This window comes from Chaetura pelagica, unplaced genomic scaffold (genome assembly GCF_000747805.2).
Source record: "Chaetura pelagica isolate M959 unplaced genomic scaffold, ChaPel_1.0 scaffold47, whole genome shotgun sequence".
NCBI lineage: Eukaryota > Metazoa > Chordata > Aves > Apodiformes > Apodidae > Chaetura > Chaetura pelagica.
In genome coordinates this window covers 4,906,940-4,922,716 of record NW_009954140.1, presented here as the reverse complement: position 1 = coordinate 4,922,716, position 15,777 = coordinate 4,906,940, and the positions used below count along the sequence as shown (strand labels likewise).

The window sequence follows — 15,777 nt, the reverse complement described above, 5'->3', positions numbered from 1 at the left end:
CCCTACACTGATCAATATCCTCAGCACCTCCCTCCTCAGGCTCTTCAACTCCACAGCTCGTATCCGCGTCTGGAGTGACCCCTTTGACAACGTGAGTGTCCTGCCTTTCCCAGTGACAATTCATTGGAATAGCTAGGACCACAGAATCATAGAATGGTTTTGGTTTGAAGGACCTTAAAGATCATCCAGTCCCACCCCCCTGCATGGGCAGGGACACCTCCCACCAGCCCAGGTTGCTCCAAGCCCCATCCAACCTGCCCTTCAACGCTGCCAGGGATGGGGCAGCCACAGCTTCCCTGGGCAACCTGGGCCAGGGTCTCACCACCCTCACACTAAAGAGTTTATTTTCCTAATGGCTAATCTAAATCTCTCCTCTTCAAGTTTTAATCCACTACCCCTTGTGCTCTCACTACATGATGAAGGGATTAGGACTGGACGGGTTGGAAGTGTGGTTGGGTGAGCAGCCTCCAAGGGTTGGGGTCAGTGGTCCAACTGCTGGCTGGTTCCTGGGGGCACTACTCAGGGCAACTTAAAGATAATTTCTTCTGCAGTGTTTAAGGGCTCTGTAGAGTTTCAGTGCCATCAGGCATTTAAGCTTGTGCTACATGGCAGTATTGTAGGAATACAACAGTAACATGTGCAAGCCTCATGTTTCTTCCATGTACATTTTTCAGGAATCAGGATCAAAGAGTTGGCCTCTATCCTCAACAATTTACAGCAATTCCAGTACTTTTTGCAAATTTTAAGATGTTGTGGGGTTTGTTGTTTGGGTTTTTTTAATTGCCTGGTTTTCTGTTCCTAAACACAAATGACTCACCAGAAGTGTTACTGCTCACTTGCATGTTTTCCCACCCTGTGAGCATCAGGCCAGCCAGATTTTCCTGGGGCAGCTGCTTGTTAGTGATGACTTCTGAATTTCTCTTCCACAGACAAAAAACCCAGAAATAAGGACTGAAATTTTTTTATTCTGCCTAAGCTACATGATGATTTTGGCTGCTGGTTTGCCACCTCAGTTTGTGGTAAGCAGCAGGGAGGATTACAAGGTAAGAAGTGGGTCTTGTCCAAGATGTGAATGCAAATGCCACCTCCCTGGATGGCAGCTGGTGTGCCTGTGGGCTGGCTGGGGCTCCTGGGGAGGATGCTGGAAGAAATACAGCCACATGAGTGCAAGGTTGTACCAAAGCACACAATCCTGGACCTTGAGGAATCAGCTTGGGCTGAGAACAGTTTGGGTGTTAATCAAGATGGTGGTGTCAGGAGGGTTTGTGTTGGTGTTTGTTCCTCCTTTTGACAAACGATGTGGTCTTTTTAACCAACAGTAAAGCTAAGAAAGAACGGAAAGTGTTTGGAAGGGAGAGAGACTCAGCCAGGGAAGGGAGGAGGAGGGAAGAGCAGGAACGATGCTTTGGGCTCAGCTCAGTCCCCTCCCTCTCCCCTTTGCTTCCCAGCTCCAGGCCCGTGCCCAGCTGCGGCTGGCGGGGCTCTTCCCCTCGGCGTACTGGTGCGGGCAGGCGCTGGTGGACGTGCCCGTCTTCTGGGTCCTGGTGTGCCTCATGTTTGGGGTGGTGCTGCTCTTCAACCTCTTCTGCCCCTTGCAGGCCAGCAGCCTGCTGACCATGGTGAGCTCTTGGCGTGGGGGAAAATGGGCAGACACAAACCCCCCTCCCTCCTTTCGCTGTGAGCTTTTGCAAGAAATGTTTTAAACAAAACCAAGCTGCTCTGGGCAGGTTTTCATATCCCCACGTCCATCTCCTTGGCATAGAATTGTATCCTAGAATCATGGAATGGTTTGAGTTTGAAGGGGCCTTAAAGAGCATCTGGTTCCAACCCGCCTGCATGGGCAGGGGCACCTCCCACTAGACCAGGTTGCTCCAAGCCCCACTGATATCAGCCTCTGTCTCTCTAGGTCATTTGTGCCCTTGGCTATGGAGTCTCTCTTGTCCTCCTCGTCTACATTATTGCCTTTAAATTTCGCACGGGGCGGAACAATCGTTACATTTGGTCTTTCATCTTTGTTCTGGTAAGTGAAGTGAATCTTCCCTCCAAAGGGTTTGATTTACACATCTTGCCACTTGAGGTTTTGCTTCAAATGTCCTGGTGTTCAGCAGAATAACCCAAATTGGTGGCAAAGAGCCCATTTTTTAGCAACAATACATCAATACTGGAAGTACTTTTTCTGTTTTATTCCAGGTGAATTTCACTCTCTTTGTGTTCAGTGAACTAGGTGAAACACTTCACTTGATCTTCTCTGTTTTGATTCCTGTGTTTCCACTGCTGGGCTGGTTGCTCTTCTCCACACCAGTAAGTAAACACGTCCTACTAAATTAAATAATGTTCCTAATGGTGCAAACTGAAAAAGCAAGGTGTGCTTTCCAAATTCCTTATCTCAAAATTCCAACTGTCAAAAGGCAAAGAAGGAGATGAAATCAGAAGAAAAAAAAGGTCCAGGCTGGGGAATGAGAGGGGAACAAGATTTGACTTAATCCTTTGTTTGGTAGTTTCAGTTTGTTTAGTTGCACAAAGCTGTTCTGATGACTACTTTGGCAGGCAAGGTAGATGGGAGGAGAAGGTGGTGGAGTGGGAAGACCTGGAGGGATGAAGGGACCTGACAGAAAGAGGTGGAAGGGCTGGGAAGAGAGAAGCAATGATGAGAAAGGTCAACGTAATGTGGCTGATTTGAGGCACCTCTGAATTAGCTGTAGCCAAGGAAGGCACAGCTCTTTGAGGCAGTGTGATCACCAAAAAATAAATACAGATCAAAGCTGCTTAATCCCTTCCTGAAGAACATCTAAGCATCCCTACATCCCACACCTGCTCCAACCCTGCACTGAGGCACACGGTGCCAAGGAATTTTCCTAACTGACTGATTTTTGTTTCTTGTAGCATTACTCAGCGTTTCATGATGTGGATCTTTCCGAGTCCTGGAATCCCATCTTTGTAGCTGTCTTTGCAGTAAGCAGCAATTTGATGATGGTTGTTTAGGCAAGGATGACTGCTGTAATGATTTGCACTGAGCTTGTATTACTCTCCTCATAAAGAAATCATGGGTTATGTGGTCAAAGTTTCACATGAAGTGTTGGCAGGGGAGGTGCATCCCAGTGAGCACAGGCTTGTGTCTCCTGTGACCCCTGGATGCTGCACCATATGTGGGAAAATGGTGGGAGGATTAAGTGGAGCTCATGTATCAGGCAGAGCTATTATTAATCAGCTCATCAGTCTAATGGTGCTTGTACAAAAGAAAGACGTGGTGTCTGATCCTGTAGGATGTCTGTTGGGGTGCAGGTTGTCTGAGCTAAAACTGCAGTATCAAGTCAAGGCTTTTGTGCATAATCTCCATATGAGATGGAAATGTATGCAAAGCATCAATTTAACATCCCCTTTTGGACCTTCTCAATAGCTGAAGTAAATGAGAGAGGTCCCTGCAGCCCCTTGTAATTAAAATCAACCGAGTGTGTTGTTGCCTTGTCTCCATACAAACCTAATCCATTATTGCTTTTTAGCCTTACATCCACTGTGTGGTTTTTGCTTTTCTCCTGCGCTGTTTGGAGATGAGATGTGGAGAAGCTGTCACCAGACTTGACCCCATCTTCAGGTGTGTCCTGGGCAGCCGGGGTGCCCTGGGTACCCCAGTCTACAGGGTGGGCTCTACTGGGTCCTCCTGGTCCCCTCCTGACAGCAGGAGGGAACTTCAAAGTGTGGGTAAAACCTGTGGGTTTAGTTCTAGCCCGGTTATCTGGAGAGGAGGAAACTGAGAATCAAGGGAGGGATTTTTTTATTCCTTTGGGTCATTGCAGTTTCTGACTTTACTTACTGGAGTTTCCCTTAATGTGTCTGGAGGAAAATTCCCACCCAGTGGGTTGCAACAGAAGGTCTGCTGGACTGCAGTGTCCAGGAGAGGAAAAAAAAAAAAAGGATTTAAGCTTTTTTTTTTAATGGAGCTTTCTAGCTGAGGCGTCAGGACATCTCAGTGCAGCTGCCTGCAGGAATAGCTGCAAATTGAAACCCAATGTTTCCATTTATTGTCAAATGTGTCAGCAATGCTCTCTGCAGGACAGAGACTTTCTTGAAAGCTTTGTCAGGCTGGGGTCATCTGCTGCCTGCTCTCTGCTTATCTGCTGCTAACAGTGTGTGATTGACCACCCAAGTCATGTGGGAGAAGATCTGTGAAAACTATTGAATTGTCACCAGTTTGGAACAGCTCCCTCTGTTCTAATAAAGTTTGCACTGGTGCTGCCCTGGGAATAAACTGGTAAAACCAAGCCTTTTTGGAAGTGATTCCTGGTGACACCACCTCTCCTCCTCCTTTGCTTGTAGGATCCAGCAGAGGAGACCAGTTGCCCACCAGAACCGGGACCACCCTGGGGAGGAGTCCCCAGAAGTCCAGGCAGAGAGGGAGAGGGTGAGGAGCGCGATGGGCTCCCCGCAGCAGGAGGAGGTGAAAGCTTCTGGCTCCTTTTCTCCTTCATTCTCTATCTTTGGGGGTCTGTCTCTGCTTTCTTAACTCATGCACTTACTATTTACTGATCCTGGTGCCCAAGTGAGCATCTCACCACCCAGCCCATGGTGCCCCTGGCAGAGGAGGGCAGTTAGCTGGTGCTCATTTTTTACTCCAATTCTGCTTTTTTCCTCCCACCACCCTGGCCCTGTTGCTTTGTTTCCTGGATTTTAAATTTTGACATTTTCTCTGTAAAGAGTCACACTTAATGGTAAGGACAGATGAGCTGTTTTCACTTCCCACTGTCATCTCTTCACAGGAACCAGTTATCATTGTCAACTGTTTGCGCAAGGAATATGAAGACACAAAAGCCAGTTCCATCTTCAAGAAAAAGAAGAAAGTTGCCATCAAAAACCTCTCTTTTACTGTCAAAAAAGGTTCAAGTATTTTGCTGCATTCCTTATAAATTACTAAAATCTAATGTGAAGGTCACATTTGGAGACCATATTTTTGTTAGAGCTTTCTTGTGTTCAACCAGCCCCAACAGACCTGCACTCCTGTATTCATAGTTTAATTTATTGGGATAAATTAATGAATTAATGAACAACCCTTTCTTCTACCATACTTTGAGATGTTGCCTGGCACAGGTCATGTTAACAATAATAAAGATTGTTAATTAATAACCGCTATGTTATTATGTTAACATATATATTTAATATATAATAAAATATGTATTGTTGATAATAAGTGAATAACTATTAATAATAGAGCTCTTGCATATTTGTTCCAGGAGAAGTATTAGGTCTGTTAGGACCCAACGGAGCTGGAAAAAGCACAACTATAAACCTGATTTCTGGAGATAAAGCAGCGACTGCTGGTGAGGTGGGTGATTCTTTTGGAGCATTTGGGGGTTGATCTTGATGCCTTTATAAATGCAGGATGTGATAAGGAGAGCTGGCAATGCAGCCCTTAATTCAGGGAATGTATGTACATGTAACCCTGGGTATTTACAGAGGAAAAAAGTGTTGATTTGCTCAAAGCACTTTTTAGTTGTCACCAGAATCAGTGTTACAGGTTGAAGGGTTTGAGCTACACAAAATCTTCACTGTGCGTTTGAAACCCACTGTGACATTTCACAAGCCTTGTAAGAAATGTTGACATCTTAGAAGTAATAAAGCTCTTCATCAACAGCCTTGCAAAACCAGGAAACTGAAAACAAATGTGGACAGGATTGGGCTAGTAACAATCCATCAGTTAATGATGTGCTGGGGGAGGGGACATGCCATTGCTGTGACAGACTTGGGGCTGAATGTCTGGAATAGAAAAGTATTATTAGCAGAAGAGTCTCCTGTTGGTACTATTGGTAGTAAATACTATTTGCATTTGTAAAAACCTTGTCCTGGATTCAGGGGAGCAGAAGCTGTGGGAGATGAAGATGATCACTCCAGTGATCCTGGTCTTCCAATGTGCTACTGGGGCTCCTCACAACGCAGGAGAAAATCTGACCGTGTTTCCAGGGGGTTTGTTGATTCACCCTGGAATCACACACCCCAGCTAGGGGAGGCATCTGTGTCTGTGCAGGTGCTGCTCAAGGGCTGGGATGCAGCTGCCTCCTCCCCCAGGCCAGGCAGGCTGGGGCTCCTGGGCTGTTGCCCACAGCAGGACCCACTCTGGCCAGACCTCACCGTGCTCCAGCACCTGGAGACCTACGCGGCCGTCAGAGGGATGCGCAGGGAAGATGCAGCTGTTAACATCAGCCGGTACAAATGCCTGTAGCTTCCAGTTCTGCCTCTCTCCAGAGGCACAGGACAGGGAAAGGTTTGTCTGCTGCCCAGTGGGATTAGCAGACAGCACCTTCAATGCCTTTTCACCCTGGGGAGGTGGCATCTCCAGGTTGTTCAGCCAGGAGAACAGAAGGCTCCTTCATACCTGCCTTCCAGTATCTGCAGGGCCTACAGGAAATCTGGGGAGGGGCTTTTTACATGGGCTTGTAGTGAGAGGACAAGGGAAAATGGATTAAAACTGGAAGAGGGGAGATTTAGGAAGAAATTTTTTAGTGTGAGGGTAGTAAGATGCTGGAACAGGTTGTCCAGGGAAGCTGTGGCTGCCCCATCCCTGGCAGTGTTGAAGGGCAGGTTGGATGGGGCTTGGAGCAACCTGGGCTGGTGGGATGTGTCCCTGCCCATGCAGGGGGTTGGATCTGGATGAGCTTTAAGGTCCTTTCCAACCCAACCCATTCTATGATTCTGATGAGATCTACTACTTTATACTGTTCTTGATCCCTTGGCAATGAAGATTTTAACTCTCGTTTATCTAGAACACTTCAGAAAAAAATTAAACTTGCTGCATGTCATGGTCAGTTACATGAGTAACTCACTTTTCTCATTAGCTCCAATCTTGAGTTTCTGCAAAAAGTCCTTAATTTACCCTCTGAGCTATGAGTAAAATCAACAAGTAACCCGAGGTGATGTGTATCAGCCATAGCATGTGTGTTAGTCCTTGGCTTATCAATACCCCTTATCACAGCATTAGCAGAGATGGTCTTTTCAGTATTTTTCCTTTCCATTCCCCACAGCATAGCAACAGCCTTGGATCTCCAGAAGCATTTAAAAACCCCAGCTAGGAGGTTATCTGCAGGAGAAGCCAGAAAGGTACATGTTAGATTTGTGTCTGGTACTTGGGCAAATGCTGCTTTTTCATATTTGAACGTGGTGCACAGAAAACCTTCAGCAGGTTGGGGTTCCTGGCATGATTTGTCCTCATCAATAACTTTTGAATTCAGCCTGGCAGGATCTGCCTCTCCCCTTTCCACACTCTCTCACATTGTGTGTTTAATAAATTCTATTCACAAATTGGATTTACAAGGTAACCACCTCTTCATGCCCCACCAGGAAATGGGATGGAAATCCACCTTTAGATCTTTGGTGAGCCTTGGGAGTTTTGGGGAAAGCTGATCTGGGGAGAATAAAATGTTTAAAAAGAACACCTGTGGTGGGTTTTTTGAACCCTTGCTTCTCCAACATGTTTGATTTTCAGCTTCTAAAAGGTTCCCAGGGACCAGGGTGTAGCAGGACAACTGCTGGTTTCCCAGGTAAGTAAGGGGAGACCTGACCCTTTTGTCTTTCCTCTTTCAGCTGTCTTTTGCACTGAGTGTCCTGGGAGGTCCAACAGTGATGCTTTGGGATGAGCCATCAGCAGGCTTGGACCCCAAGGGGCAGCACCATATGTGGTGAGAGGCCAGAGATGCATGTTCTCCCAGAACTGAGATGTGTAGAACAGATTTAATAGAATGGCCTGACCCTCTTTATTGTACTATTGGGCAGGCAAAGAGCTTCTGCCTCAGTGGCCGAGTATGTCTGGGGTTTCCCTTCTTTCTGATGCACAGAGGGTGAGGTACCACTCACCAAACTCCTTTACATGCAATTTTAATGGCTGGGCACAAAAAAAATTATGAGTAGATGCCAGAGGAACTCGTGCATTTGGTACAAAAGGCAAAACTGTTTCCTTCAGAACAAGAGAAAAAATATAAGTTCTTCCCTTTCATCAATCAACCCCTGTGCTTGCTCTAGCTTTTCATAAGCAGTTTAAACTGCAAGTGTAGAATTTGGAGGGATGCTGACATGACAAATGACAACATGGCATTGGCACGTTCTCTCCAAGCAAGATAACTAAATTATTTTAAATAGCCATTCACTTCTTTATATAGTTTTACCCTTTCAGTCATTTTTCTGGGAGGGTGACACAAACCAGGTTGTCTTTGGTTATTCCTCGGAAGTCACTGCTACCCCTCTGTTCCCAGGAAAGTGATTCAGATGGCCATGAAGGGCAAGGAGCAGGCAGCCATCCTCAGCACACACGACCTGGAGGAGGCAGCAGCCATGTGTGACCGGGTGGCCATCCTGGTGTCAGGGCAGCTACGGTGGGCGCTGGGGTGACATCGCTTACCAGGGTGACACCCGATTTTCTCTGGGCTTTTGCATGGGGTTGTTTGGTTTTGGTGGTTGTTACGTTTGGTGGCTTTTTTCCTCCTCTTATTTTAATAGAAAATGTTGGTTTGGATTGTCCCAAGTGTGTAGCAGTTTTGTGAGGAGGGAGGTTTTATCAGGAGCAGAGTATGAGCAGCTGGTGGATAAAAGGACGTACATCTGCTGCTCATACCCAGTGATTGCTTTGCTTGCTGATGAAGATGATTTCAGATCTGCTTTCCCTCCTCCGCAGGTTCATCGGCTCCCTTGAGGATCTGAAGAGTAAGTTTGGCACAAGTTACCACCTAGAGGTCAAAGTGAAGGACACGGAGCAGAGCGATGCCCTCCACGCCGAAATCCTGCGCCTCTTCCCGCGCGCGGCTCGGCAAGAAAGGTCACCACCCTGCTCCTCCAGCTCGTGCTGGGACACCCTGCTCCTCCTCCTGACCTTGCTCAATAATTTCCCTGGGACTACAATAACCCTACAAGCATCCCCTAAAAAATATTGGTGCTGACTCGCAAAATGTGGAATTATTTTTTCAATTCCATTTTTCAGGACAACTTCTTTGCTCACCTACAAGATACCCATGGAAGATGCTCTGCCTCTGTCCCGGTCCTTCTCCAAGCTAGAAGCAGGTAAAAGCAAACAATATCAATATGAAGGTTGCTTTCCGATTGATCATAGGGATTTGGTTTTTAAGGATGCCTTCTCCACCCCTCCACAGCTAAGCAGAATTTCAGGCTGGAGGAGTACAGCTTGTCACTGCACACTCTGCAACAGGTACATTGATGTAGAAGTTCAAAAGAACACAGTTTCAAAAGAAGAAATAGCCTGTGACCCCAGTGTAGGTACCATCAGTCCTTGGCAATAACGGGGCTGTTTCTGCTGTGGCTTGTGTAGGTGTTTGTGGATCTCACCCGGGACCCAGAGGAGCACAACCCGGACCCTGTGTCTGACAGGGCTGTGGAGTGGAGACTCCTTCACCCCTGAGCCCTTGGAGCCACAAAGGAGAATATTCAGTGTATTTCATCAGTGTTACTGATCCCTGGGATCGGGTGCAGCCTCAGGATGGGGCTGCCCACATCACAATACACACTGCTCTGCAGCTTTTCTGCCTCACAAAGAAAAAAAAGAACAGTTATTTTAATAAATAAAGCCTTTATCTTTGGACAAATCGATGCCTGCCATTCATCTGTAGCCCTGCTCAGACTGACTCAAGAAGATTTGCTGTGCTGAGGAACAACCCTGCTTGGTTGAATTGCTGGTCCCGAGGCAGTGAGAAATATTTGCAAGCTCAGAGGAGGCTCTGAAACCCTCACTCACAGCCTGCCAGGGCTACCTTTAAATAATAAGTAAAGAAGATTATATAAAATAGGAACTTGCTGCATTCAGGCAGGCAGGTGCTTCCCCTGGTGCCCTAGCATCCTGGTCCCCAGCAGCCCCAGCCTCTGGGAAAGGCTGGGCTGGGGACCCACAGGAGGATGGGGCAGTGCCATCCCATGGGACAGACACAGCAGCAGGACCCTTGACCACACCATGAGCTGCCCTGGCTCATGTGGACGGTGCTGGCCCTGCAGGTACAGGTGGTGCAGGTTTGGTACAGGCAACACAGACAGGGATGATGCAGGTGGGTTATGCCTGTGCAGGCAGGCATGTGGGCCAGCAGGTGGCTGCTGTGGCTCAGTGCTGGGCTGCCCCTGGCAGGGGGAGCCCCCAGAGCAGCCACCACACACCCCCAGAGAGCTGCTTTCCATCTCAATCTCCAAACATCAGTGCCTCTGTTGAAGAGGGGCAGGGAGGTGTCTCCTGAGAATCACTGACTGGGACTTGGAATATCTACTTCTTTCCTTTTTTTTTTTTAGTATTTTTATATTTTATTTTTTTTTGCCTTTGCAAGGAGGAGCTGAAAGGGGAGGGGAAGGCCTGTATACCCAGGAGGTGAACAGGGGACGGATCTTAACTTGATTCTGTGTCCTGACTTATTACACCTCTGTAGTCTGCTTAGCACTGTAACACCTGAATGTTGCTTGAATATTAGGGGTGGGGTTTTTTCCACTAGGCAGGGCGAAGGGAAGCAGATCCAGCTCCTCCATGTTTGCAGGCCCAGACTCTGTCCCTGTTGGTTGCTTCTTCCCCCCACCAACAGTTCCCCATCCTGGCTGCAGCCGGGGATGCTGTGCTGGACGGGCAGCCCTGCTTCGCTGTCATGCACTCAGCCTGGGGATGAAATTCACAGCACAGATTGGGGCAAGAGAAGTTCATTTCCATGTTTACAACGTTTTGAAACCGGAGGAGCCATTCTGATGCAGCAGGAGGGGCTGCAGTGCCCTGCTGGGGCTGGGGACACCCGGGCACTTTGCAAACACAACCTTTGCTATTCGAGGAAGAGAGTCAGTCACGTTCTCTGCCCTCAGCAGCACACCAGAGCATTTCTGTCGACTTCAGCCCCTCTTGCTGCACTGAGGAACAGACCAGACTTTGCCAGAGGAAGGATTTTTTAATTATTTTTTTCCCTGTGGTTTGTTGTGTGGTTTTTCTTCTCTTGGCCAAGACTCAAGAACTTCCTGAGTAACTTTTCAGAGAATCTGCTCCGGCAACTCCGCAACAATATTCTCTGTTTGCTTGTTATGCCATAAATAAATTTGAAGAACTGCCAAGGAGGAAGAGGGGAGGAAGCCAGGGAAAAGTGAAGTGATGGTGTGAGGAATGCCTTTTGGCAGAAAGGCCTGAGTGAATAAAAAGGGTGTGTGGACAAAGGAGCACTGAGAGCTGCTGGGACAACTGGCAAGTCCAGCCCAAGGAGGCTCAGGATCTACAAGCACACTGCAAAGGACAAGCTCTGGGTTCTCTGCAAGCCTTCCCATTAAGGTAAGGCTTAAACATTCTTCTTAAATACAAGTTGTTATTTAAAAGGTAAGAAAACATCCAGTAATTGATAACACTGTTAATAATACTGGGTGAAAATATGTGTGGGTGCCACACAGGGTGTCTTTCTAGCAGGCTGAGTTAAAGCTTGTGATTAAGTTTGGTGACTATTTAAAGGCAATAGAGTCTGTTTACCCTTTGATAGGAAAGAACACACCAACTGAGCTCAGTTTACATCAGAGATGTATTTCCAGTGTTTCTTGGTTCTAAAAGGATGAGGTAGGTTCAGCTCAGCTCAGTATTTGGAGTAATCCAGCACATGTGAGGAGCTGATTTCTTTCCATATATGCAGTGTAAGCTAAAGATTCAATCTAGAAAGTCTTTACAGTCTTTAAAAGTTCCCCCTGCAATACTGAAGGAGGAATGAGGTCAGGTCTGTCAAGTTTCCCCCAAATGCCTGAACTCCGCAGCAGTGTGGAGGTGGGATGGGGAGGAGGACACACGAGACACCTGCAGCAGAAACCTGGTGTGCCAGCTCTCCATCCCACCCAGGATCTCTGGGTGTGAATCTGAAATTCCAGTGGTGTGTCAGCTTGTCAGGATTACCTTCTGTGACTATTAAAATGAAGGAGAAACTGGGAACCTGCTTTAGCTGGGACATAAATTCCAGTTCAGTTGAGGAAATGCACATGGGTGGTGCACGTTGTCTTATCCCTTCCTTCTGTTAGGTGAAAAAGTGACCAAGCAATTGCAAGTTTGACATCACAGCCTCCTCAAAGGAGTCTAGAGGTCATTAGCACAGAGTAAATTAACACTTTTGTGCACCTGGATTTAGTGGGAACATCTGTAAGAGAAAAATCTATTTGGAGAGTGATGGCAAACCAGCAAGTTTCTGCTCTGAGCTGCTGTCCCTGCCCCATCCTCCTGCCTTGCCCCACCAGGATGTGTGTTTGCAGCATGTACCCAGGGAAGAGCATTTGTTATATCTGCTTTTCCAGCATTTTGGTGCCTGCTGCCTCACTACAGCAGAGCCTTTTCTCCTGTGGGATGAATACAAATATTTGGAAGAAGATAAACTCTGTCTTGCCTGCCAGCACTGTGAGACATCAGTTCCTAAAGGGAGCAAGACAATGTAAATCCTCCTTCTGTGTGACAGGAAGGCTTGAAAGGATCAGGTCTGTGAATGCTCTGACATTTCTACCTGAGACTCCTCTTAGAGAAGATCTTTTTGAAGGGGTATTTTAGCTACCTATGTGACAGCAAAGTAGCTTGGCTAGCTGAGTGTAACCCTTTTGCATTTGGATATTTAGCCCTTTTGCTCACTGGAGTTATTAATTATTATTTTACAACTGTTAATATGGACATATCTGCAAAAGCTACTCGGGCTGCTGGCTTCATGGTTACTTCCCATTTCCACCACCAACCTTAATCCAGGAAATAAATCCTTGTTTTGTTTTGACATCTTTTTACGGATCCTGGCAGCTCTTTTGGAGTAACACACCAAGGCAGCTTGTGGCTGTTTCTCTCCTGTTCCCCATGAGGATCCCTGACAATGACAGCTCTCCAAACACACTTCCAAGAATTTGTTCTCTCCAGCTCCAAGCTGCTTTCAGTCCCTGCTGCTTTCCCTGTGAGCTCAGCTCCCACTGCAGCCAGGAGTTGCTCAACGCTTCCTGCTGTCAACCCTACTGCGCATTAAAATTACAAGCAAAAATATTGTAGTGATTTTAATTCACCATGTTACTGTCATTACTTCTTGGATGTCAAGGCCACCCAAGCCAATTAGGTCACGTAGTCTTGATCTTCATTTTTAAATTTCATAAATGGCTCCTCCCAGCCTCCCCAGGCTGCAGCACCCGAGTGTGAAATTCTGCTTATAATGGGCGTCCTGCTGAGCTGCAAGGACCAGGTGTGTGGTGAGGAACAGGAGGTCTCATGGTCCCTCCTAGAAGCTGTGCTACAGGGCTGCCCTGTGCTCAGCACAGGAGATCTGAGCTGCTTCAGCTCTCTCTCTCTTGCAGTAAAAAGGGAAGAAGAGAATCACTCTGCACACGTGCAGGGGCTCTGCAAATAAAAGCAGCCGTTGCTGTTCTGCGTTTTGTTGCGTTTGAAAGTAACTTTAGAAACATCATTTGTAGGCTCAAAGATGAGGAAGCTTCAGAGAAATAGGAGTGTATTGCAGCAAACTAAAATTCTTCTGTGGAAAAATTTACTTCTCAAGTGGAAGATGAAAATGCAGAGCCTTCAGGTAAGCTGAAAAAAGTGAGAAGCTAAGAGTGGGCAGTCCCTGCTGCCCCTGTGCCTCAATTCTGGTTTGTGAAGTGGAACATTAAAATACTTGTGAAAATCCTTGACTGGGAATGAACACTTTACAAGACTTTATTTTTTGAAGTGATAATATTTATGTCTCTCATGTCATAGAATCGTAGAATGGTTTGGGTTGGAAGGGACCTTAAAGATCATCTAGATCCAACCCCCCTGCGTGGGCAGGGACACCTCCCACCAGCCCAGGTTGCTCCAAGCCCCATCCAACCTGCCCTACAACACTGCCAGTGATGAGATCTCCACAGCTTCCCTGGGCAACCTGGGCCAGTGTTTCACCACCCTCACACTAAAGAATTCCTTCCTAATGCCATGTGATGCATGAGAGCAGAGCTGGGCCCTTGGAGCAGGGTGATTCCCTGAGGTGATGGACACATTGCAAAGCCCTTGTTATTTACTTGACACCCAAGAACTCCATGTGACTGAGTGCCTCTTGTTTATCCACCAGAGAATAAGCTCTTAGATCATTAAATTCCCTCCTCCTCTCTCCCCCTTGCCCAGGAGTGGGTGCTGTCTCTGCTCTTCCTGCCAGTGATTTTCCTGCTGTGCTACTCCACAATGCCCTTCCACCACCCCGAGGTGCCTTTCGGCCACCTGGGGCACTTAGATGATCCTGCCTATAATGCCACTGGGGACACCATTGCTTTTACACCCATCACTGTGACCACCAGGCAGATAATGAATAAAGTGGCCTTGAACTCTCTAATGACAGGTATGGTTTGGCTTTTCAATATTTAGCTCTGTCATTATTTAACTTACTATAGAGCCTGGTTTAATGGTTCTCCAGTATCTTCAGTATGTCATTATTTAACTTACTATAGAGCCTGGTTCTCCAGTATCTTCAGTCAGGGGAGAAAATTCACACCAAATCCTCTATTCTCACCAGTGTTTCTCCTCTAGTATTTAAATTACTAGTGAGCTCAGTATGTTCTTCTGAGATGTAAAGCTCTGCCTTTGTAGAATAATATTATTAAGACCCATTGGTTAATTCCTTTGAGGTTCACTTCATCCCAGCTGGTAAAGGGTGAAGTATTTTCAGGTGCCCCCCAGAAAGGAGGAATACTAAATACTAAAATATTTGCAATACTAAAAGAGCAGAGTATGTACCCAGAGCCTGTGCACACCTTTCCAAAGTTACAGAAACTCACTGCAATATTATTCTTCCAAACTGCAGGTATAAAACTAGAGGCACTGGACAACGAGGAAGCCTTGGAAAAAGCCTGGATTTCAAATAAGGAAGTTATAGGGGTTGTATTTAAAGACAACTTCTCCTATCACCTCAGGTTTCCAACTGGGAGTGTGGTTGTTCCCAATGAAAAATTTGGATACATAGGTAATACAAAATGAGAATGGGTGGGTGGGTGGTTGCCTGGCATGGCAAGGCATCCTTTGTTGGTATTATCTACAGATGATAAAAGATTTGATAACTTGTTAATTTTGGGTTTTGGCAGTGGGCCACTGTCCCTTTGAAGAGTTTCCCATAGTGCACATGCATGTTTATCCCCAGCTTTTGCAGTGAAAACCAGTCACCTTTCCTTGCTCTTACCTCTCTCCCTGGCAGACACCTGCTATGATTTCTTGTCATCATACTGTGACAACCCAAGGTACTGGTACAAAGGCTTCCTGTCCCTGCAGTCCAGCATTGATGCTGCCATTATAGAGGTAAATCCAGTTCATGAACTGATGTAGGTGCCCTTTTCTTTTTGACAACTTGGTAGAGGAAAGACAAAATGTTCTGTGACAACATCAAGGGATGGGCTTGTCAGAAAATACTGCAGAAAAGCAGGTATCTTAAAATGCTCATCTGTCTGGGTGTTCTTGGCAGTGACAGTGAGAACCTGGATACAATATTATTGGCAATATATGTGGGCAGTTCCCACAAAAAATGATTGCTTTCAATTTAATCTTGAAGATGTGCACAACTTTTGTTTCTCTTCCAAGTGATTAATTATCTCAAGGGTTGGGAACCAAGTGTAACACCACTGTTAGATTTAGAGTACTTCTCAGATTTCAAGGAAAAGGTGGTTCTTGCAGGAGACTGGGGTGGTATGAGTATCTGCTGGATGGCTTGGTGTCCAAGTAGGCATGGCTGTCATTTCTTGTCCTTCCTTTCCAAATTGTTCCATACAAAATACCAGTGCAGGGGTCATTCCACCTGACTGTGCACCTTTGCTTTCAGAGAGAGAAAC

General features: G+C 46.6%; 2 protein-coding genes across 2 annotated transcripts in view; both read left to right on the top strand.

The window, feature by feature from the left end:
• The window catches only part of LOC104393322 (ATP-binding cassette sub-family A member 9-like), a 25,191-nt gene extending 15,800 nt beyond the window's left edge, over nucleotides 1–9,391 (top strand). The window contains 18 exon segments of the mRNA XM_010002801.1: nucleotides 1–91; nucleotides 930–1,043; nucleotides 1,449–1,619; nucleotides 1,907–2,020; nucleotides 2,191–2,301; nucleotides 2,884–2,952; nucleotides 3,501–3,592; nucleotides 4,315–4,427; nucleotides 4,750–4,872; nucleotides 5,226–5,317; nucleotides 6,017–6,195; nucleotides 7,011–7,086; nucleotides 7,570–7,664; nucleotides 8,235–8,354; nucleotides 8,654–8,794; nucleotides 8,957–9,036; nucleotides 9,126–9,181; nucleotides 9,302–9,391. Coding sequence (XP_010001103.1) covers nucleotides 1–91; nucleotides 930–1,043; nucleotides 1,449–1,619; nucleotides 1,907–2,020; nucleotides 2,191–2,301; nucleotides 2,884–2,952; nucleotides 3,501–3,592; nucleotides 4,315–4,427; nucleotides 4,750–4,872; nucleotides 5,226–5,317; nucleotides 6,017–6,195; nucleotides 7,011–7,086; nucleotides 7,570–7,664; nucleotides 8,235–8,354; nucleotides 8,654–8,794; nucleotides 8,957–9,036; nucleotides 9,126–9,181; nucleotides 9,302–9,391 — 1,927 coding nt within the window.
• A 4,021-nt stretch (nucleotides 9,392–13,412) lies between these two features.
• The window catches only part of LOC104393321 (ATP-binding cassette sub-family A member 10-like), a 66,573-nt gene continuing 64,208 nt past the window's right edge, over nucleotides 13,413–15,777 (top strand). The window contains exons 1-4 of the mRNA XM_010002800.1: nucleotides 13,413–13,514; nucleotides 14,090–14,300; nucleotides 14,763–14,921; nucleotides 15,150–15,250. Of these exons, the coding sequence (XP_010001102.1) occupies nucleotides 13,413–13,514; nucleotides 14,090–14,300; nucleotides 14,763–14,921; nucleotides 15,150–15,250 (573 nt within the window). The remainder of the gene's footprint in view (nucleotides 13,515–14,089; nucleotides 14,301–14,762; nucleotides 14,922–15,149; nucleotides 15,251–15,777) is intronic.